At 53.0% G+C, this 23507-nt stretch overlaps 3 protein-coding genes across 9 annotated transcripts; 2 read left to right on the top strand and 1 right to left on the bottom strand.

The window, feature by feature from the left end:
- Positions 1–544: 544 nt before the first annotated feature.
- CD27 (CD27 molecule) lies at positions 545–5162 on the top strand. Its single transcript, XM_052641158.1, has 6 exons — positions 545–680; positions 845–976; positions 3564–3716; positions 3907–3996; positions 4625–4750; positions 4975–5162. The coding sequence occupies exons 1-6, from the start codon at positions 545–547 to the stop codon at positions 5160–5162; spliced, it is 825 nt and encodes a 274-aa protein (XP_052497118.1).
- Positions 5163–7581: 2419 nt separating this feature from the next.
- On the top strand, positions 7582–16411 carry TAPBPL (TAP binding protein like). Of its 6 annotated transcripts, none has more exons than XM_052639603.1 (7): positions 7582–8082; positions 8714–8932; positions 9083–9355; positions 10493–10831; positions 12010–12312; positions 13812–13901; positions 16313–16411. In XM_052639603.1, the coding sequence occupies exons 1-7, from the start codon at positions 8022–8024 to the stop codon at positions 16345–16347; spliced, it is 1320 nt and encodes a 439-aa protein (XP_052495563.1). In that variant the 5' UTR covers positions 7582–8021; the 3' UTR covers positions 16348–16411. The 6 variants fall into 6 exon arrangements, with proteins under 6 accessions (XP_052495563.1, XP_052495560.1, XP_052495559.1 ...); XM_052639600.1 differs by lacking the exon at positions 16313–16411 and adding an exon at positions 15024–15208 and having other exon boundaries at positions 8717–8932; XM_052639599.1 differs by lacking the exon at positions 16313–16411 and adding an exon at positions 15024–15208.
- VAMP1 (vesicle associated membrane protein 1) lies at positions 15150–22090 on the bottom strand. 2 transcript variants are annotated; one of them, XM_052639607.1, is made up of 5 exons: positions 21954–22090; positions 18803–18929; positions 18458–18616; positions 17670–17721; positions 15150–17261 (listed from the first exon to the last, which is right to left on the bottom strand). In XM_052639607.1, coding segments are annotated over exons 1-5 (357 nt in total). In that variant the 5' UTR covers positions 21956–22090; the 3' UTR covers positions 15150–17244. The 2 variants fall into 2 exon arrangements, with proteins under 2 accessions (XP_052495567.1, XP_052495566.1); XM_052639606.1 differs by lacking the exon at positions 21954–22090 and having other exon boundaries at positions 18803–18973.
- Between the last annotated feature and the right edge of the window lie 1417 nt (positions 22091–23507).

Here is a 23507-nt window from a genome sequence, read left to right as displayed (position 1 = left end):
TCAGTTCTAGTTTCCCTTCTCTATAAACTGATGACATCTGTGTAGGAAGCGACGTGGGGGAGGCGTGGGGACACGCAGCTGTGAACAGGGTTGGGGGCAAAGGTGGGCATTTCTGTGTACAGATGTGTGAATACGGGAGGCAGATCCCTGTGAACATCCAACACCTGGTAACAGTGGCAAGCAGAGACAATTCAATTCAGGAGACAGAGACCACGAGAGGCTGGGCATCCGGGGCATCTTCGAAGAGAGCAGGTCTTCTGACAGAGCCGGCCCCACACCCAGCACCCAGCACCCAGCACAGGAAAAGGGGAGGGGTGGCAGTGACTGCCTGAGTGAAAAACAGCTACGAGGGAGCTTCAACTGCATCAAAGGTCAGCCTGCCACCAACTCGGGACGACTTCGAGAAGACCTGCCCTGGAGGTGCTAAGAAGAGACACCAGCGCCCAGCTGGGAAGGTGCCAGCTCCCCCCTACCCTGCTGCCCCGCCCCGAGGCCCGCAGTCAGCAGCTGGGGTGCAGGAAGAGCTCCCCCCGGGGCAGGAGTCATGGCCCGGCTACCTCCCTGCTGGCTGTGGGTTCTGGGGACCCTGGCGGGGCTCTCAGCAACCCCAGGCCCCAAGAGTTGTCCGGAGAAGCACTACTGGGCTCAGGGAGGATGGTGTTGTCAGATGTGTGAACCAGGTAAGAGGGGGCCTTGCCAGGGGCCAGCTGCTTGGGGAGAGACAGGACCAGGCCTGGGACTGGAGGGAAGCAAGGAGGAATGCTGCAGAGGCCAAGAGGCAGCCCCTTGGAGAGGGCGGGGGTGTGGCTTTCCTGGGGCCTTGACCCTGGCACTCTGCTCACAGGAACGTTCCTGGTGAAGGATTGTGAGCAGCACGGAGAGGCGGCTCAATGTGATCCATGTACACCAGGGGTCTCCTTCACACCGGACCACCACAGCCGGCCCCACTGTGAGAGCTGCCGGCACTGTAACTCTGGTGAGGTGGGCCAGAGTTAGGGGGAGCAAGGCAGAGAGCTGGTGTGGAGAAGCAAGAAGGTTGGGGCGGGGGGAGTCTGAGCTTCTGTGGCTTCAGTGGAGCCCCTGGTGGGAACTGGGGTGCCCTGGGCAAGGCATGTTGATGTACAGGGAGCACTGCGAAGAAGTGGTTCAGGGCAGGGGTGAGCAGAGTTTGACGGACTGATGAGGAGGGTCTATGACTACGATCCATGCAAAACAGGAAGTGGCTCTGGGACCCTAGATTTCAGATGAGCAACTCACCCCCCATTCCTACCTCCTCCCCCACTGATGAATTGGTGGTGTTCTCAGAGGGCACATTTGTTCTGGAACTTGGAATATATCTTCCTAAGGACGTGACAATACAAGCTAGTGGACCACAACCTTTTTTTTTTATCCCCTCCAAAAGCCAGTTTAGGAAAGAGAATGTGTATGTGGCTTGAGTTTTATTTTGTGATGTCATCTTTTTTACAATTAAGAAATGAAATAGCAGCTGCGTTGTGAACACTTTCATGCTTTCTCCATTTTAGCTAGAACTTTTGAAATGATGTATATGCCAGTGTACACAGATCATGGATATTCTCCAGCAGGATACGCTTGAGGGCTATTTAACTCAAGCACGATATTACTTGCCTGTAAATGCATTGAGTCTAGTTAGCTTTTTCAATACTGTATTCTTTAAAACAAATACAAGGTTTTGCCACTGCAAAACAGTCAAGTGGCAACATCTGTAAAACACAAGAGGTATTCCTCAGTATACTTACAAATAGGACTATACATGGGTGTGTCTCTCTTCTTGGCCAAAACCCCAAGCAATATTGGGTTTTTGGTTATTTTAGCCGAAGCCCCCTAACTCACTCTGCAGGCCCCACTGGAAGGCCTCTTTCCAGTACTGAGCCAGTCCAGCCCCCTTCACTTCTCTCTGGCCCAGTGCAACCCACGATCTTCCTCTGTGAGGTTCAGCCCATAGAGCCCCAAAGCACCCAGGCAGGACTGGCTGCAGGACTCAGGGACACTGGAAAGAAGTTGACTGCGTTTGGTCCTCTTGAACCTCAGTGTTTCCATCTGTAAGATGGACGAGTGCCTGCAATCAGCATGGGATTCTGTGCACAGGTTATACACGGCAAAGAGAACTCCCAGGCTCCTGAAGGCTCCACTGAAAACAGTGGCACTTCACTCACTTTTGATCAATCCCAGCCCCTTTTCTTTAACCCTTCCCATCCCTTTTGGCAGGTACCCTTCTGGATCTCCTCCACCTTTCCTACACTTTCCCATGTCTACCACCACCATCCCCCCCTTCCCCATCAATGCTCTTCTAGATCCTTGTCCCTCCCGGCTGGCTCACAATTCCCAGTGAGCCACAAGGAAAACAAGTTCTAGTAGCGACTACAAATCAGAATTCAGAAAGGAAATGCCACAGGGGCATAAAGATGAGAAGAAATAAGGATAAGAAGAAATTCACACCCTTTCCTGACCAAAGGCATGTGCTAAGGAAATTGTTAGGGTTGATGGTAGTCTTCAGCATCCTCAGACGTCCCTTTCTGTAGCCCTATCTCACCTGTGAGGGCTGCTTTCCCTGGGTTCCCATGAGTGCACTGCCCTAAGCAATCGCCCCCAGAGACTCCCACTCAGGCCTGGCCCACGTCCGAGCTCCACCTTCCCCAGAATCACCCTTCTCTTCTTACCGCCAACCACCTGGGAGCCCAGCCCACGAAGTGCCCTTCCTACCCTCCTGCCCCAGGATCACTGATTGGTAGCCACTCAGCACTTGACCTCTACACTCGACTACAATCTCTGTTTTAAAGGCAAAGGATGTCAGTACAGGTGAAAAACCTGTCCGAGATCACAGCGGTTCCCACTTGCTAACAATTGCTAACAATGAACTACCCAAATGCCGGTTAACAGTAGAGGAGTGGATAGGTCATGGTGTAGCCACACCATGGAAAACTATGCAACAGTGAGAATGAATGATTCGCAGTCACTCAACACTGTGGATCAGTCTCACCAAGAGCTGAGTAAAAGCAGGCACAGACGAGCACAGACACAGGGTTCCTTCCATGCACAGAGTTCAGAAACTGGCAAGACCAGCTCGTGGTGTTAAGAGGTCCGGAAGTCAGTGGCTATTCTTGGTGGGAAGGATGTTAGTGACTAGAACTGAATGAGACTGGTCATCTTGTTTCTTAATCTGGTGCTAGTTACACCTGAGTCTGATTTGTCCCAGTTCTCATCTGAGATGTTTTATATGAGATGTTTGTGACCTGTATACCTCTCGGTAAGTATACTTCAGTAAGGAGTTTCAAAAGCATGGGTGAGTGAGAGGGAAAATCATGCAAGCTGTTTCAACTTCTGAACCATGAAGTTTCTAGAAGGTTCGAGGTGTTCTTGAATAACAATAACACTATTGGCAAAAACACTGGGTGATGGTGGAGGAGGGGCAGGCCTGGGTGGAATGGGGCAGGGAGGCAGGGATGGGAAGGGTAGCACATCCCTAGAGGTGGGCCTGGGATGGGGCTGGAGCGGGGATTAAGCCAGTGGACCCTGCGTGTTCCCTCCCCTTCCTCTGTCTCCAGGTCTTCTCATTCGAAACTGCACCCTCACGGCTAACTCGGAGTGTGCCTGCCCCGAGGGCCAGCAGTGCAGGGACAAGGACTGTATGGAGTGTGATGGTCCAGCCCAAGCCCCAGGCCCACACCCACAACCTTCCCAATTACCTTATGCTGAAGGTAAATTCCAGGCAACCCATGGTCTGATCACACCCCAACCAGCACCTCTCTCCTATACCCAGCCCCACATAAGCTGCCTCCTGTCACCCTGTCTCCACCTTCTCATCTCCCCCAGGGCCTCTCAGGCCTTCAGTCTTGCCCTGTGCCCTCCGGGGCCCGTGGCTGCTACCCAACTAGTCTGCTTTTCCAGAGATCCCAGAGGCCAGGACAGATCGGCACACTCAAACTCTGGCCAACTCCAGGTGGCTGCCGCCCGCGACTCTCTCAACCCACTGGTCACGTGAGTTTTCTCCCCGCTCCCCACCCCAAGAGAGGAGGAGGATGCATGCAGGAGGGTTCACAAGGGAAAGGGAAAGTTGCTCAGTCCCGTTAACTCTTTGCGGCCCCTTGGACTGTAGCCCACCAGGCTCCTCTGTCCACAGAATTCTCCAGGCAAGAATACTAGAGTGGGGAGCCGTTCCCTTCTTCAGGGGATCTTCCCAACCCAGGGATCGAACCCAGGTCTCCAACATTGCAGACAGATTCTTTACTGTCTGAGCCCATAGGGAAGCCCTCAGAAGGGAAGCCAGCCACAAAGTTCCTAGGAGCAGGGGTAAGAAGAGGAAGAAAGGACTTCTCTGGAAGTTGAGTGGTAAAGAATCCTCGCTTCCAAAAATAGGCCCGATCCCTAGAGGGGGAACTAAGATCCCACATGCCACGGAGCAACAAAGACCCAACACAGCCAAAAATAAATGAAAAGAAAAAACAGAAGCAGAGTTCAGAGATTAGGAAAGGACATGGTCCAACGGTGGGGGGAAGGGAAGAAGGTGGGGAAGGGGAGAGAAGTGGGCAGGAGGGCTTGGCTGAGGGGAATCAAGGGCTAGGCCCTCCCCCAAGCCCCCTTGTGACCCCTGCCCACCCCATCACAGCCCAAAGGTCCCTGTGCAGCGTGAACTGCGTCCGCATCTTTGTGCTTCTCTCTGGAATGTTTCTTGCTTTCACCATAGTCGGAGCCCTGTTCCTCCATCAACAAAGAAAATTAAGTAAGAGATTAAGTAAGAGACAAAATACAGGTCCTGCACCCCACCCCGCCCCACCATCTTGGCTTTGCCACCCAATCTGGAACCTCTGGGCCTCTCCAGCTCCATCTTTACCAGCCTGTCGCCTCTCTTCCCCTCTTCTATGCTGGGGCCCTCCTGACAGCCCGCCTTCACTCACCCCTTCTCCCTTCACCCTTCCTCTACCACGGGCCAACAACTCCTCTGATTCTCCTCTGCAGACGCAGGAGAAAGTCCAGTGGCACCTGCAGAGCCTTGTCCTTACACCTGTCCCAGTGAGGAAGAGGGCAGTGCCATCCCCATTCAGGAGGATTACCGAAAACCAGAGCTTACTTCCTACTCTGAGCCAGTGCTCCTCAGAGAAGGCCATCACTGCAATCAAGTCCTAGCTTCCACCTCACCCCACTGACCATCCAAGGAGATCAAGAGAGGGCACCTCGAATTTCAGCACCACCCTCTCATCAGGACCTTTCCTGTGTGCAGACTTGAGAAACCATTGTTGCTCAGTCGCTAAGTCATGTCCGATTCTTTGTGACCCCACCGACTGCAGCACACCAGGCTCTCCTGTCCTTCACTATCTTCTAGAGTTTGCTCAATTCATGTCCATTGAGTCGGTGATGCTATCTAACCATCTCATCCTCTGTCACTCCCTTCTACCCTCAATCTTTCCCAGCATTAGGATCTTTTCCAGTGAGTCGGCTCTTCACATCAGGTGGCCAAAGTATTGGAGCTTCAGCATCAGTCCTTCCAATGAATATTCAGGGTTGATTTCCTTTAGGACTGACTGGTTTGATCTCCTTGCTGTCCAAGGGACTCTCAAGAGTCTTCTCTAGTACCACAATTCTAAAGCATCATTCTTCATTGCTCAACCTTCTTTATAGTACAACTCTCAAAACTGTACATGACTATTGGAAAAACCATAGCTCTGACTATACAGAACTTTGTTGACAAAGTGATGTCTCTGCTTTTTAATACGATGTCTAGATTTGTCACTGTTTGCTGTTGTCCCTAATGGCTCAGACGGTAAAGAGTCTGCAATGTGAGAGACCCGGGTTTGATCGCTGGGTCAGGAAGATCCCCTGGAGAAGGGATGGCAACCCACTCTGGTATTCTTGCCTGGAGAATTCCATGGACAGAGGAGCCTGGTGAGCTACAGTCCATGGGGTCACAAACAGTAGGACACAACAGAGGGACAAACACTTTAACAATTTCACTTTCACTTTTCTTCCAAGAAGCAAGCATCTTTTAATTTCATGGCTGCGGTCACCGTTCACAAAGATTTTGGAGCCCAAGAAAATAAAATCTGCTACCGTTTCCATTTTTTCCCCATCTATTTGCCATGGAGTGATAGGACCAGATGCCATGACCTTCATTTTTTGAATGCTGAGTTTTAAGCCAGGTTTTTCACTCTCCTTTGTTACCTTCATCAAGAGGCTCTTTAGATCCTCTTCACCTTCTGCCATTAGGGTGTTATCACGTGCATATCTGAGGTTGTTGATATTTCTCCTGGCAATCTTGATTCCAGCTTGTGATTCATCCAGCCTGGCACTTCACATGATGTACTCTGCATAGAAGTTAAATAAGCAGGGTGACAATATACAGCCTTGATGTACTCCTTTCTCAACTTTGAACCAGCGCATTGTTCTATGTTTGGTTCTAACTGCTACTGTTATCTAACTTCCTGACCTGCATACATATTTCTCAGGAGACAGGTAAGGCATTCCATCTCTTTAAGAATTTTCCACAGTTTGTTGTAATCCACAGTCACAGGCTTTAGTGTAGTCAATGAAGCAGAAGTAGATGCTTTTCTGGAATTCCCTTGCTTTTTTCTATGATCCAACAGATGTTGGTAATTTGTTCTCTGGTTCCTCTGCCTTTTCTAAATCCAGCTTATATATCTGGAAGTTCTTGGTTCACGTACTGCTGAAACCTTGCTTGAAGGATTTTGAGCACTACCTTGCTAGCATGTGAAATGAGTATGATTGTACAGTAGTGTGAACAATCTTTGGCATTGCCTTTCTTTGAGACTGGAGTTAAACTGACATTTTCTAGTCCTGTGGCCATTGTTAAGTTTTTCAAATCTGGCATGTTGAGTGCAGCACTTTAACACCATCATCTTTTTAGGCTTTTAAACAGCTCAGCTGGAGTTCCATCACCTCCCCCCTAGTTTTTGCTCCTACTAATGCTTACTAAGGCCCACTTGGCTCTAGGTGAGTGACCACATCATTGTGGTTATCCAGGTCCTTACGACCTTTTCTGTACACTTCTTTTGTGTATTCTTCCCACCTCTTCTTAATCTCTTCTGCTTCTGTTTGTTAGGTCCTTGCCATTTCTGTCCTTTATTGTGCCCATATTTGCATGAAATTTCCCTTGTTATCTCCAATTTTCTTGAACAGATCTCTAGTCTTTCCCATTCTATAGTTTTCCTCTATTTCTTCGCATTGTTCACTTAAGGCTTTCTTATCTCTCCTTGCTATTCTCTGGAACTCTGCATTCAAGAGGGAGGAGTCGTGGGAACCTATCCTGTGTGCCTTTTCCAGACAGGGTAGGTCAGCTGCAGCCCTGAGCTGCAAGAGGGCTGGGGCTCCAGGCAGAAAGCATTCCGCCTTCGTAAGGCCCACGTGCTGTCCAGAAACCTGACGAAATAAAGCTACAAAACACAGCGCGCATAACTCTCCGGCTCTGAACTCAGTCTCCCAACACAGGCCACGCCCACTTCCCGCGCAGACCCGCCCACCATGCCCACAGGCCACGCCCACCCCGCGATCTGGGGGCGGAGCTTTCTTCAGCGCAGACGCGCTGGGGTCCCAGAGGGTGGTGGCGGGGCTGGTAGGTGAAGGGAAGTGAGAGAAGGTCTCGGCTGCTGGGGAGCCTTCATCTGTCATCAGTCCCTTCATTCCTCCAACCTGCCTCCGTTCCCGTACTCTCTCTCCACTTTCTTGGGGCTGATCGGAAACAAAAGGGCAAAGGGGCGCACGCAGCAGAGTTAGGTCCTGAAATCACCAGGGGATTTCTTCTGCGGGCGAGAAGGTGAAAGGAGGAACAGTAGCCAGACTCTGACTCCAGCACCAATGGCTTCAGCCAGCGGCTAAGGCAGCCGCGATGCCACTTTCTCAAAGTGAAAGCGAAAGCCAAGTAGGCGGAGAGAACTGACGGCGCCAGGCGGCCGACCAAGCAGGGGTGTTTGAAGCCCCTTCTCCAGCCGACCCCTGGCCAGCGAGGGGACTGAAGAAGGGAGGCGGGGGAGGAGGGCCCGAGAGCAGCCCCCATGGGCGCCGAGGGGTGGTGCCTACTGCTCTGCTTGGCTTTCTCCGGGGCAGCAAACGTCGGTGAGTCGGGTGGACTGGCTGGTAGGGTGCGTTGAGTTCAAGAAGCATCAGGTAGTCCACCCTCCCCGAGGTCCCAGAGAGAGTAAGGGGCCGGGAATGGCTTCCAAGCGTCCTCTAAGCCCAACAGGTGGAAGGTTCCGCGGCTGGTAACGGTGAAAACCAATTTTGCTCGGGAGGGAGGCTGAGAACTCCGTGGAAAGAGCCAAACCAAGGAGCTAGGGGCCTTCTCGGTAATACCGCAAAAGCAACAGACCCTGGGGACTAACTGGGAAGTTGAGAGGCTGCTAACGTCCAACAAACAGGCTCGTCTCCTCTCCCAATGCAGCTTTGCTCATTCATTTCCTTTGGCTGAGAATTCCTTTGACGGGAGAGAGAGCTTTTCATGGATTGTTGGAAATAAGAGTTTTATAAATCCCTCTGAAGCAAGGGAAATCCAGGACTTGAAATAATTCACACCAAGAAGTGTGTACCTGGAGAGGCAGGTACTGCTCAGAAATCTGGTTCAGGGTAAAACAGAAGAACTAGGGATCAGGAAGATTAACCCTTGATGACCTGGCAGTTTCAGGCAGGGAGTAAATACAGGAGTAACTTTCTGGGCAAGAGGGTGCTCACACCAGCCTGTTCCCTGCAGCAGAAAGGCAATGGCAGGCGGTGGATGTGGTCCTGGACTGCTTTCTGATGGAAGAAGGTGGACACCATGGAGGGTTCGCCAGCAGTGAGAACATGGTGAAGGCCGTGCTGGTGCTGAGGCAGGTACCAGTGCCAGACGATGGCTCCCTGGAAGGCCTCACAGATTTCCAAGTGGATACACTGACCAAGGACAACCCACTCATTACTTTCGAGGCCTCAGGTACGCGCCATCCACCCTGTGCCCCAGTCCTTCTGTGCTCCCTCCAGTTCCTGAGCCTGGTTCCCAAGTAGACCCGCCCACACCGGCTTCCCATCAGCCCAGGTATTCTCTACCCAACTCCATATCTGTGCTGCCCTCTTCTCTCCGCAGTGAACCTGGTACAGATTCCCCAGGCCGAGGCCCTGCTCCACGCCGACTGCAGCGGGAAGGAGGTAACCTGTGAGATCTCCCGCTATTTCCTCCAGCCCAGGCCAGAGGCCACCGTGGAGACGGCAGCCTGGTTCATCACCAATGTGCAGGTATCTGGAGGGGGACCAGGTGTCTCCATGGTGATGAAGACTCTTGAGGATGCTGAAAATGAGGCTGTTTTGCATCCCACGCTGAAACTGCCCCTGAGCCCCCAGGGGACTCTGCGGACTGCAGGTGAGAAAATGAAGAGCAGCGGAAAGTTTTGATTTTTTTTAAAGGGGCCAGAGATGGGGGAACAGTAGAAGGGAGGGGACAAGACCGCCTCCATGCACACTGGTCATCTCAGGGGGTCCCCTAGGCCTCAGTCTGTTCTTCCCAAAGACCCCAGAGGGGGATGATTTTCACCTGGTCGGGTGACCTGAGGACATAAGACCTGATGCTCTATTCACATGTGCTATCCACAGCTGCCTTAGTGAAGTGAGTACCAGCATCTCCCAGGGAGCAGCTAGCCTGATCTAGTGATTCAAGATGAGAGTGGAACACAGGCCCACAGAATTTGTTCATTATCTCTCTCTTTTATTTATTTGGCTGTGCCAGGTCTTAGCTGCACCATGTAGGGTCTAGTTCCCCAACCAGGGATCAAACTCAGGCCCCCTGCATTGGGAGTGTGGAGTCTTACCCCCTGGACCACCAGGGAAGTTCCCCTGGATGTTTCTGAAGCCCAGCTGCTGTCTTATAGATGTCCCACCACTTGGATTTGTCTTTTTCTTCATTAGACTGAAGTTCAGCATGTTTGGCTCAGATTTCACCACCGTGTGCTTTTCTAAACTCTGACTCCAAGCACATGAACACGGCAACACTGAGTGGCGTGCCCTAGGTCACAGAGCCAGTAAGTGGAAGAACCAGGCTTCCACGAGCTTTGCCGGCTGCTCCAGGAGTTCCTTCCTACCGGAGGGTCCACGGTAACCCATGCTTTTGCATGTGTAATTTGTATGGTCCATAACTTTCATCAGATTGTGCAGGGGGTAAGTGACTCCAAAATGGTGAAGAGTACCACGTGTGCACGCTGTCTCTCAACACGCCCCAGGCATGCCACAGCTCAGGAGTCAGGTGGCCTCAAGGAGGAAGCAGTCCACAATCACCCCTCTTTCTCCCTGGTGGCTCAGATGGTAAAGAATCCACCTGCAATGCAGGAGACCAGGGTTTGATCCCTGGGTCAGGAAGATCCCCCAGAGAAGGGAACGGCAGCCTACTCCAGTATTCTTGCCTGGAGAATCCCATGGACAGAGGAGTCTGACAGGCTTATAGTCCATGGGGTTGCAAAGAGTCAGACACGACTGAGTGGCTAACACGTTTCACTTTCTCCCACAGTGGAGTTCCAGGTGACCACACAGACACCATCCCTGAATTTCCCGCTGGGGTCCACAGCCTCCCTACACTGTGGCTACTCCGTGGCCCCTGGCTTGGATGTTACCAGCGTGGAGTGGCGGCTGCAGCATAAGGGCAGTGGCCAGCTGGTATACCACTGGACCACGGGGCAGGGGCAGGCCAAGCGGGAGGGTGCCACCCTGGAGCCTGGGCAGCTGCTCACAGCTGGAGATGCCTCCCTCACGCTCCCCAGCCTCACTGTACAGGATGAGGGGGCCTACATCTGCCAGATCACCACCTCCCTGTTCCGAGCTCAACAGGTCATCCAGCTGGACATCCAAGGTGAGGCCAGGGTCAGTGACCCTGCAGAGAGGGAAAGGAATATGCCTATGAGAGTGTTTTCTGGAATGGGATCAAACACAAGGGCACTTTGCCGAGAGGTGGACTTCAGTCCCACAGCCCGAGTGCCTTCTCTATCCTAGAAGCACGGATGGCATCAGATTGTTTCCCATCAGGCTCTCAGAGAATTCCATTCAGTTTCCCATCAGGCCCTAGGATAATTCCACTGAGAAGTGTCCCGGCCAAGACCCTGCTGCCCTGCCCCAGGTGGCTATCTCCCATCACCCCAGTCCTTCTGGACCACGTTCTAAGGAGGAGTAGCACCAAACCAAGGAGAGGCTGTGGGAGCGGTCCTGACGGGAAGGACTGTTTCTTTTTCTTTTTATTTATTATTTTTTTTAAAGTTTGTATCTTTTATTTATTATCGATGGCTGTGCTGGGTCCCCGGACTTCCCTCTAGTTGCCCTCCACAGGTCTCTCTTTATGGTGGCTTCTCTTGTTGCAGAGCACAAGCTCCAGGGCATGCGAGCTCCAGTAGTTGCAGCTTGTGGGCTGAGTAGTTGTGGTTCCCAGGCTCTGGAGCACAACCTCACTAATTGTGGCTCATGGGCTTAGTTGCTTTATGGCAAGGGGGATCTTTCCAGACTAGGGATCAAACTCGTGTCTCCTGCATTGGCAGGTGGATTCTTTACCACTGACCCACCAGAGAGGGGCCCCTCCCCCGGGAGGACTGTTTCAAAGCTTCCCTTGTAGCTCAGCTGGTAAAGAATCCACCTTCAACACAGGAGGCCCCAGCTCGATTCCTGGGTCGGGAAGATCTGCTAGAGAAGGGATAGGCTACTCACTCCAACATTCTGGCCTGGAGAATTCCAAGGAGTCGTAAAGAGTCGGACACGACTGAGCGACTTTCTTACATCACCTTACATGAGTGTTTAAAATCACTGGCTGATAGTGATGCTAAGAAGCAAGCCAACCTCTAGCTGGTTTTGCTGTTGTTTTTCAGTGACGTGTGGGAATCATGCCCTGTTATGTCCTGCCTCCAGGATGTACCCCGCACCTCACTGAGTAGAAACCTTCCACCCCCACAACCTGCTGTCATGCTCAGCAGGAGGAGAAGGCTCCAGGCTCCTCTGCTGTCCCGGTGATCCCTGTGGGATCTGATCACTCCTCCTTTCTTCCAGCTTCCCCCAAAGTACGACTGAGCTTGCTGAACACAGCCCCGCCAGCCACCCTCATCTGCAATGTTGCTGGCTACTACCCCCTGGATGTGTCTGTGACCTGGACCCGGGAGGAGCAGGGTGGCTCCCCAGCCCCTGTCTCTGGCGCCTCCCTCTCCAACCTCCGGCGCAGCCCAGCTGGCACCTACAGCATCTCCTCCTCCCTGACGGTGGAGCCTAGCTCTGCAGGAGCCACTTACACCTGTCAGGTCACCCACGTCTCCCTGGAGGAACCCCTGGGGGTCCACGCCTGGGTTGCCCCACCAGGTATGGGAGTGCCCTCCTTTCCCCACCTCTACACCTGGGCTGAGGGCTCCTGCCCTCTGGCCTAGTTCTGCTTCCCAGGGTCTCAGCTGCTGCTTTCCCAAGGTGGGGGCCTTCAGAGGTCTGACCACAGGTTCCCCGAATCTTTTATTATCCCCTGGGTCCTGGGGTGCCAGGCACTGCTGGGAGCTGGAGACCAGGGCTGAGCAGTCCCTCATCCTGCCCTCGAGGAGCTGGAGGCACAGACTAGGCCATCAGGGCAGGTGACCCCCCCCAGGGGGGCAGGGGGAGGCCTGGGAGGCTCAGAGGGCCAGGAACACCAGGACAGAAGGAACGCACGTGTGACAGCCTCATTATAAAACAGCCTAAAAGAACCGGGGGAGCTGCACAGCTAGGGGCAAGGGTGTGGGGGGAAGGGGGAGCGGTGCTTGTATTTATTCAGGACTGAGCCAGCAATGCTCTGAGCACTCAGACGTGGGCCAGCACACATTCTCACACCTCCCATTTTAGAGATGAGTAAGAGACTACAGTCCAGAGGGTTGCAAAGAGTCGGACACAACTGAAGCGACATAGCACACAGACGCAACGGGCACTTACAGATGTCCAGTCGAGGCTGTCTGCCTAGAAAATGGTAAAACCGAAAACGTGAACAATAGGTCGCCTGATTTCTCTACAGCTTTAACCCCCCTGCTGCTATTGGTGGGCAAATAACAACAGGCCTCCAGCTGAACTTTATCCTGAGGCCACAGAATGTCATCGAAAGGTCTTTTTTGTTTTTAATGTTTGGGGGATATTGAAAAGTTTATTTTTTGAACATTGATACTTTTATTTTTTAACTGGAGGAAAACTGCTTTACAATGTTCCATGAAAAGGTCTTATGGCATGAAGAGTTTGCATCTTGAAATGCATTACTTGGTGGCTTGCAAGGCCATAAGCTCCCCTGAAGTTTATGGGATTTTGCCTCAGCTTACATCACTCTCCAGTTATTTACAAAATTGCAGGTTAACTGTCAACAACTTCGTTCAGTTGCTCGGTCCTGTCCGACTCTTTTGCAACCCCATGGAGTACAACACACCAGGCTTCCCTGTCCATCACCAACTCCCAGAGCTTCCTCAAACTCAGTGTCCATTGAGTCGGTGATGCCATCCAACCATCTCATCCTCAGTTGCCCCCTTCTCCTCCTGCCCTCAATCTTTCCCAGCATCAGGGTCAACTGCTAATCTAAACTAAATTTCTCTTGTAAGACAGTTTGGAAAACTGTTGTCACGAAGTGGGAAGAGGTAGAGGATTGTGTGTGGAGTAACAGGCGGACAACCACCCCCAGCAGGTCCCAGCACCCCATGTGCCTGGTCCCTGAGTGAGGGCAGAGGAGCAGCTGATTGGAGCTCCTCGGCCAGGGACACACACACGCACAGAGCACACTCTGTCCTTCCTGCATGCACACGCTGTGGGCGAGGGTTCAGAATGATTCTTGCACTGATTTCCCTCCACGGCTCTGTCAGTTGCAGAGCAGAAGTCAGCCCTGGGAGTCCTTCTGGCCAGCATCCTCTTTGTCCTGAGCTTGCTGTTCCTGGGGCTGCAGAGACGCCAAGGTAAGAAAGCGCCTGGATACCGTGGGTTCTATCCCTGACCGCCCTCACTTAGAGATCAGATGCTCTGAACACCGGCACGCCTAGACCAGGAATAAAGCCAGCGCAGGCCCAGCTCTTAGGGGTTACCCCACTGACAGCAACCTCGTTCCCTCCTGTTTCCTCCTAGCTACCTCACCAATGTCTCCCCAAACCTCGAGGCACTCTGGGTAGCCGCTCTCCTGCCTTAAATGTAAGAGATTCACATTTTCCCAGAAGGACTCTGAGCTGAGTCCCAGACTCCAAAAGGCCCCAAGAAAGCTAAAAAGAAGGCACAGATCACTGACTCTGGATTTCTGCAGGCCCCTGCCCTCCATCATCGCACGCCCTGGGCCAATATACCAAGGGAGAGAGCGTGGAGAGGTGGCAGGGTGGCAGGAAGGCAGGGGTCTGGGTGGAGCTGGAGACCTGAGCCAGCTTGGAGGCGGAGGTGTGGGGCTGGAAAAGACGCCAGGAAAAAAAATTCAGAAAGGAGCAGGGGAAGGACAGCGGGACAGGGTAGGAATTGGACGAACACACACAGTCACTGAACTCTGTCAGATAAAAGTGCCACGTGTCCTCAGAAGCAAAGCTTCTCCACTTCCCTGTCTTTCCCCACTCGGGGCCCCGCCTCCCAGCCTTGCTACTCTACCTGCTAAGTGTCCAAGATGTGAAACAGAGACCCTCAGAGGTGGCCCCCAGGGCCCCGTCCCAGCTGCTCTGTGTAACCCTGAGCTGTGGTTAAGCTCCTGCCCCTTTGGATGGCTGCTGGACATTATAGGACTCTACATGCCCCTGACCCCCTCAGCTGCAAGGGAGAGATTGCTCCTTTTAGTCATTTCTAGAACGGGTCTGGTCAGTACACTGGAATAGACAGCAGACGGCTGTGCGTCAGGGGCGTGGGGAGCAGAGCGCCTGGCCCAGGACCCAGGGGAGGTGGTGGCAGCTGTCTGAGAAGACCTGCAGGTTCTGTCAGTGAGATGCCACTCAGCTTCCTGCCACGGGTTCCTGTCACTCACACCTGGAAGAGCCGCCGGGTGGCATCAGGCATGAAGGCTGAGAGCGGAGACCACTTCCCCTGCCAACACCCAGACCTTTCATCTCAAGGGCGATGGCACATGTCAGCCACCCTTCCGGCCCAAAGCACCGTGGGAAGGGAACCAAAGAGAAACACCACCCTCCGCCCCGCCGAGGTCACTCCAGCCCAAACAACAGCTGAGTCGCTTTAGTGGTAGGAAGCTGTATTTTTTGGCCTTTGTTCAGAATACAGTAAATTGGTGAATACATGCCTTTGGTGGAAGGACATCTGTTATTATTCTGTACATGGAGGAGAGTGGCGTTAGGAAAAAAGAGAGAGGTGATGACAGACACACTGTGGAGACCCCGCACCGTCTCACAGCAAACAAGGAGGGGCTGTGGGGCCTCGGCTCCATGTGGCCGCCGAGCCCCGGGCTCAGGTGCATATGTGCTTATGCACGTGGGTGTGGGGTGCGGGGGTGGGGACAGCGAAGACAGAAGAGGGGACAGGCGGGGTGAGAAAGAGAGTGGAAGAGCTGCGTCCCCAGAAGCACAGAGCAGACTCCCTCTGGGACAGACGGGGCAGAACCCAGAAGTGATCTCCTGTGACGGGGCGGCCCAGGAGGGCGGGTTTGCTCCAGGCTTGGGACACATCGAGGCCAGTGGTGGTTCTTCTCTGGCGGTGACCCCCTGCGTTAGGCAAGGGGAGCCCAGGGGAGAGTGGAGGCCTTCGAGGGGGGCCGTAAGGAGGGCACACTGACTGCCTTCGTCCAGCTCTTCCATCCCACCCTGGGGCAGGATGAGGAGAAGGGAGGGGCGGGGCGGAGGGAGAGGCAGGGGGGTTGTACGTCGTGAAATGCTACTGCATGGAGGGCCAGCCAGCCCAGCCTGGCCCCCTGCCGCCTTCCGCTGGCGGACGGCTGGACGGGAGGCATGAAGGGACCAGGTGGGGCGGAGGGCCCGGTCTGGCCCACTCGGTGCCCTTTCCTGAGACCCAGCCTCAGCCCCTGAGACAGGCCGAGCAACCCCGTCCTTGGGTCCCACTGTCTGTGCCACAAACCACACAGAGAAGTGGGGAGCGGAGGAGGCAGCGTGGAGTCCAGGTGGACGGGGTGGATGGGAACGAACTGCGACAAGGACAGAGGCCACTCTGGGTGAGGAGGCCCCAGGGCGGCACAGGACCCACAAGCAGGCTGCCTGTTGACATCCACCTCAACTCCGGGGTTGGGTCGCTGCGGGCACTGGGCTCCCTCAGCACTCAGAGCACAGCCGGGCCCCCCTTGTCTTTAGCAAGTTCACTGGGGGAGTATTGGGGGGTAAGGACTCCCCAAGGGTCCAGGGCTCCTCACCTCCAGCCCCTCATCCTCCTCCATCAACAGGAAGGAGCAACAGGAACCTCAGAACGAGAGGGTGAGAAGTGACTTCCTCCAGGCTTGTTATTTTCGGGTTAGGCCCTGGACACACTGTGTCTCTATAACCCACAGGCATCCTCTCTTTATCTACGCCAGTAAAATTCAGTGAGAGTCTCAAACTCTGGCTAAATATGAAATTATTTGACGCCCTCATGAGCAACACAGAATGGTGTAGAGAACACGGACGAGCGCCCCATCCAGATATGAGCTGGCGGGACTGCTTCTAGGACGGGAACGGGAGTCCTGGCATTTTTTCGCTATGACTATGTGTCCTCCAGGTCGCTGGAGGACAAAGTAAAAGGTGGTAAGATCCCCGAAGACAGAAAATCTTAAGACTAACAGATGGGATGTCCCTCTGAAAAACAGGCTTGACTTTCTTAAGGCATCCTGCACCAGGCCCAGGCTGGACTGCAGACCCGGTCCAGGCTCCCCCCGCAAGGCCTGGCCCAAGAGAAGAACTCCAGGTGAGGGACATTCTCCCAGCTGTCCCCAGACTCCTCCTGCCAGCAGCCTGACCTGGCTTTTCCTGGCAACACCAGGAGCACAAGCCTCTTCTCCTCCCTCTAGTCCTGGCCCCTTCTTGGGCAGGTCACCTCAGCTCCGCCCCTTCCTAGGCCCTCCGCCTCCAACCCTTTGGGGGAATTTGAGAGAGCGTGAGAGGGGAGGAAGGAGATGCCCGCTGTTGTTTACCAGGCAGTTACCTCAAGACTGCACCATGAGCAGCATTTCCGGTGTCGCGGGACCGAGTGCAAATGAAAGCAACAAAGGAGGAGGAGTGGGTGATGGCGAAGCGGGGCTGGGACGGAGGAAGGCGGACGGGGGAGTGCCGGGGAGAGACAGAGGGAGAGAGGGACATGAGTCCAGACGGCCGGGGGGAACAGGGACGGGGTGGCACGTTCTCAAGCAAAAAAGTAGACTGGACACAGGAATCGGGAGGTCCCAGATGGCAAAGAGAGAGACAAGAGACAACAAGAGGGCACATGACATCAGGTTACTACACACCAGGGGTGGCCGCAGGTGTCCCATCCCCACGGGCACCCCTCCACCCATGCCGGTGACACAAGAGCACAGCCCCCCTCCTCAGAACAGGAGGGACCACCGTCCCCCACAGTCCTGCAGAGGGAAGGCTGGTCCATCCAGGAAGCCCCTTCTGCCCTCCAGCACCCAATGATGACCCTCCCCGCCACCCTGGCAGCGATCTGATCTCCGTACCTCAGTCAGAGCAGCCCCACTCCCCAGGCAGGCAGGCAGGCAGGCAGGGCTGGGAGGAGACTCCGGGACCTTCCCACCTCTTCACCCCACCAGCAACCTCAGCGATACTTACTTACGATAACTACCACGATGATGGCGCAGATGGCTCCCAGCATGATCATCATCTGGGGGAACACGGACAAAGAGTGAGCCCTTGGGTTCGGAGAAGGAGGGAAGGAGCCCCGGGCTGGGGATGCGAGAGCAGCACCGCCTCAGTCCTGGGGAACAGTGGAAGAAGCCACACAGCCCCCAGAATAGCTGGAAGCCTTGCAATCCCCGGCCCCGCGCTGTGTACCACCCCACTCCCCCATCAGACAGTAACCCCTCCACCACAGCTGGAGCTTCTCGAAAACGTCAGAGCATCTGCGACCTTCTCCTTTTCCCCTCCTCCTGTAGCCTGGAGGCTTTCAAAGGAACACCAGAGGAGATGCAAACTATGAACCTTTAGTCATCTGGTTCATTGTTCATCATAAAGTGTTCAGCTCATTCCCCAAGAGCTGCAGGTGTTTAAATATGTATCTACCCCAGCCATTGTGTCGACATTGGTGTGTCTTCGGAAGGGACAGGTAAGAATTTTTATAGGGGTCCTCTGGGAAAAAGCAGCTTAACTAACCCCTCCAAACTCCTCAAGGTCTCCAGGGCCTCCAGTAAGTGGTTCTGAGTGCTCTAGCGTACCCTGGTGGCTAGCTCGGGTAATGCAGCTTAGGAAGGCAGCTATCCAGATTTCCTCCCAAGAGAGGAGCCAGCAGAGAGGATGCGGAACCATTCCACATTCCACAGAGAATGTGGAACCTAAGGGTTTTCCTGCCTCCTGTGCGTTGAGACCCAGGAAAATAACAGGGAAGGGACGGGAGCACTCACCTTGCAGTTTTTCCACCAGTACTTCCTCTTTAACTTGGCAGCGCTGCTCTCAAATTGAGATGCACCCGCCTGCAGGGCGTCGGCTCGGTCATCCAGCTCTGACAGCTTCTGGTCCCTCTCTAGGACCTTGTCCACATTTACACGCATGATGTCCACAACCTGAGCAGGGCATGGGAACACAGAGCGGCTAAGCCCCCCCAGAGCTGGGGCCAGCACCCCAAGGCTGCCCTGCCTAATTCTACAGGGTGCCCTGCCTCCCAGAGCCATTAGCTGCCCCCCTACATAAAGAGAAGTTTCCAGACTCCCATGATTTGGAAACTCTCGGAGAAAAAGCTATCCACCTACCTCCTCCACTTGTGCCTGGGTCTGCTGTAGTCGTCTGTTACTGGTCATATTAGGAGGAGGGCCAGGGGGACCCCCACCTGGGGCAGCCCCTTCTGCCCCTTCAGTGGGTGGCTGAGCTGGAGCAGACCTTTGGAGAGAAGGGTACAGAGACAAGAAAGGAATCCCGTGCATTCCCGCCCCGCAGCACCAAGGTGGTGGCAACAATAAGGTTATACGCAAACAGCAGGGGTCTAGCTCCTTGGCAATGCCAAGTGGGGAGATACAGAGACGCAAGGCAAAAAACAAAAGATCTTGCAACTGATGGGGCCCAGCAACACCCTGGCTGGAGGGTGGCATCAAGAGCTCTCCTCTGGGCTGTCCTCTGACCCAAACTCAAACGCATACTCTGGTACGATGGCTACAGGGACAAATGAGCCAGCTGTACCTTAATTGTCATTTCTCTGCCTCCCAGAAGTCAACCTGGAAAACTCAAATCCAGGTTAGGAGAATTATATGCAAAAAAACTAAACCTTCAGGACAAGTTTTGGAGAAGGAAATGGCAACCCACTCCAGTAGCCTTGCCTGGAAAATTCCATGGATAGAGGAGCCTGGTGGGCTACAGTCCATGGGGTCGCAAAGAGTCAAACATGACTGAGCGACTGAGCAAGCACTCAGGACAAGCATACAGACCTACAGCTCTTTTTTTTTTTTTTTTTTTGCGAAGGCTGAATATAAAAATAAAGGCCAAGCGGACAGACTCTGCTGAAGGGGAGTCAGTTATTGGTATGTTTCACGAAGCGACTATAGTGTGTCGTGGCCACTGTAGGACAACTTGGAGAATCACCAAAGGCCTCTGTAGTTGGAGTGAGTCAGAACTGTTTGCTTGCTTCATTTTTTGGCAGAGAAGGTTGGGGGTTCACTTAGATAGAACCGGGGCCCAAACCAATTGTGTTAATTGTGAGTCTGTTCCAAGAGCCTAGGCAGGAAACAAAAATACTGGACACAGTCCTCAATGTATAGGCATCAGGGACATTCTGTCCCTTCTTTTTCTAGATTTGGCATCAAGTCTAGGAGACTCTCCTAGTTCTTTATGTCCCAAAGAGAAATCTTGGTCTATACTGAATATACACAGAGACCATTCTCTTTCTCCCTTAGCCTTAGGGTGGGGGAATAATCTAGCATGAAAAGGGTTAGTCGCTCATTTGTATCCAACTCTTTGCAACCCCATGGATTGTAGCCCTCCAGGTTTCTCTCTCCATGGGATTTCCCAGGCAAGAATACTGGAGTGGGTTGCCATTCCTTTCTCCAGGGGATCTTCCCAAATCAGGGATAGAACCCAGGTCTCCTGCATTGCAGGCAGATTCTTTACCATCTGAGCCACCAAGGAAGCCCCATCAAGCATGGAGTCCTCCAAATAAATCCCCCTCCATGTCTCCCAACACTCCCAACACATAGAAGCTAAATTCATGTCCTAAAGAACTTTCAGAAGTCTAACCTAAGGCATGAGCTGTTCTCTGCTAAGGAAGAACTCATAGGTAGGAGATAAACTGCTCAAATTTGATGGAGAAGAGAAATTACAAGAACTCCTCAAACAGAAGCAGAATCTCACAAAGCACACCTCATCAGAGCAGTCCAAGAGTAAACGTACTATGGATGAACCATCACAAAGTCACCAAAAAGGAAAAGCCTTGACTATTCACAATAGAACTAATACCCAGAAGTTCCTCCTCTCTAAGTAAATTTCAGTCTAAAGAGACAGAGAATAACCCCTCAGAAAGGCTCCTCTAGCAGATGACACCTGACTGGTCCCAGTTAAAAGAATTGTTTTCCCATTTCCCTTTAAGGCACAAAAGAGGCAAAGGAAAGATAAGGAGCTCTGGAAGCCACTAGACTCCTCTGCTACTACTGAGCTAAGCAATCTAGTTCTCTGATGAAAGTGGAAAATTCAATGAGTAGGAAGCAGCCGGTGTTTGGTCTTGGAAGTGGTCCAGGCTGGTGGCACCAATGACAAGATTAAGGTCAGAGACCTCGTGACACCCTTCTAGTCACCATGCTTTCCTCACCTCCTTCCTTCATCCCACATGGATGCTATTGGGAACCAGTCAGCGGATAAGGCTCCCCCTGCCCAAAATGAAAACACAGAGCATCCTAGGGCTTGGCCAAAACACGTAAACTACCATATACAGTTAAAACTGTAGAAATCAAATACAAATAGTTACAAAGCTTTGGAAGGGACCATTTCACTTACTACTTGTTGGGAGTTGGGAACATGCAGGAGTAACATATCCAAGGCTAGTTATAAGCCTTATGTAACATAAGTACATCTTTCCCTTTTTTTGTCACCAAGAGAAGCAACATGAATACGTCTTGGACCAGGCCAGGACTCTGGGCAAGAATGGGAAGTTCTTCCACTTGTCTAGCTATAGTTCTCCCTTAGGATCTTGAGACAGTCATGACCGGATGACTAAATTGATTATTAGAGACTAAGCCTAATGTGTTAAGGGAAGGTGGAGGTGCGGGAGTGGTCCTCAGCTCTATTTCTCTTCCAAATACTTGGCTAAGACTCACTGACAGGAAAACACCTCCTCTATGGGTGGCCTTGGGATGAATGGCTGCTCGGAATTGCATACCACTGCCCCTGGAGTCCTTGTGAGCTGCTCACCAGAGAACTGGCAGACAAGTTTCTGAAGCTTTGCTCACTACCAAGAGGGGGCTGCTCATCGCGATCGGGTTGAGAGATGTACACAAATGCAGACGCTGCAGAGCAACCCAAGCAGCTAACTGGCAGGTGCACCCATGACTGTCCTTCCAGAAGCCCTAAGTACCGCCTTGATCAGTGACAAGAAAGAGCCTGGAGCCCCTCTCGGGTGTCTCCATGCCCCACCTTCGCCGGAGACCCGACTGAGGAGTCCCGCAGGCGAGAGGAGAGGGGGCAGTGAAGGTGGGACCCCCGCGCCCCGGCCGCGCCCGTGCGGTGCCGGCTGCGGCTGGTGCAGGAATGGGGTGCTGCCTCCCTTCCCGAGGGGGTGGCCCGGCCCGGGGGCGGCGCGCGGCGGTGGTTCCCCGCGCCGCCGCAGCTGCTGCAATGCGCCATTTTCGGTCCCGCAGAGTCCGGCGCTGGGGTGAGAGTTGGCAACGAGGTGTCGCGCCCCCCACATCAGAGTCAACTCACATGTCACCGAGAGAAGAATGAGAGGACCGTTTCCTCTCCGGAGTCTGCGGCTAGACACCCGATCGGGAAACGCTGCGGTGAAGCCGCCCGCACCTCCGAGCTCCGCCTCTAGCTGCCCACCGGATGTCTAACTGCGGTGGAACTTACTGCAGTTGCCGCGCCGGCCCCAGTCTTTATCAGTGCTGGCCACGCCCCCAGATCAAGCTGACAACCCTGCAGCCCAATCCATGCCCAGGACGGGCGCTAGTCCCCGAGGCGAAGGCCGAACAAGGCCTAGAGTGCCCGCCCCTGAAAATTGGCCAATCACAGCTCTCTTCTCATTCTAACTCGGTGGAACTCGGCGCCAACCCTCTGGAAAGGCGGCTCCAGTAATTTGAATTGGACCTTTTTTGGTGCCTCCCAGCCAATCGCTGAGCAGTTCCTCGAGTCCGGGCCCGCCCACGGCCAGTCTCCAGCCAATCACGCAGCTTCCCCCGACAGCGATGGGCGGGCCTTCGGCTCTCCCGGACCCGGACTCCCGAGCCCCGGGAGGTGCGGGTGTTCGGCGATCTAGGCAGGGCCCAGGTACCTGCACCCTGCCCATCTCCACCTCATCTCCCTGCCTTTGACAAACAGCTCTGAGGAGGCTGAATCCATCAAGGCAGAGCCGCAGGCTCCCGGGGCCAAAGTAAATATCAGAGCTCCTCTCATCCGATCTGCACAACCAAGCCCCTCACGCAACGTAAATTTGACTCCCCCTTCCCTCTCGACTCAGTTACCCAAACCAGAAACCTGGAAACTATCTTAGATTTCCTTCCCGTTCATTTTCACCTGTCCTCTAACAATTCACCAAGTTCTCCTTCTTAGTATTTCAAGTATTCTCTTCTCTCGTCTCCCTGTCCCACTTCAGATTATTATCTCTTACCTGGATGCCATCAGTTGTAAAACTATTACTTTATGTCCCGATGAGTAAAAAGGTAACAAATACACTGTGACATAATACCTTCTTATCACTTCGATTTTTTGATTTTGTATTTATTGAAAGTGTAGGTTTCTATAGGTATAGGTTTTTATCATACTTCATTACCATGGAAAAACATAAAAAGGAAAACAGAAAAGAGTAACACGGTAACAGTGTTCCTGAAATCTCACAGACAGCAAATTTTATGATTCATTTTTTTGACTCAGATGTGCATGGTTTCCATACAATGTAGTCCTCTGTGCATGCCATCAAGGGCTTTGGTGATGCAGCATTTCTTAAAGGAATGTTCCTTTTCTGTCTCTGGAATTTTCTTCCAAGCCTCAGACACCTATTTGGCAAATTTTGATTCTTATGAGCCAGTATGACAAATACAGTATGACTGTTCTGGCTAATAGTTATAGTCAAACATCCCAATTTATATGTTCAAATGAAAAAAAGAAAAAGTGCCAAATGGCCTCTTAAAATTAATGAAATATAATATCTTCCTGTTTCATCTTGCCCCTCAGTTATAACTATCCTCTAAGAAACCACCAGGGTGATCTATCCAAATGTCACAACCCTACTTAAAAACTTTAAACAATTAGAAACATAAT

This window comes from Budorcas taxicolor, chromosome 5 (genome assembly GCF_023091745.1).
Source record: "Budorcas taxicolor isolate Tak-1 chromosome 5, Takin1.1, whole genome shotgun sequence".
Classification (NCBI taxonomy): Eukaryota; Metazoa; Chordata; class Mammalia; order Artiodactyla; family Bovidae; genus Budorcas; species Budorcas taxicolor.
This window is presented reverse-complemented; position numbering and strand designations above follow the sequence as displayed.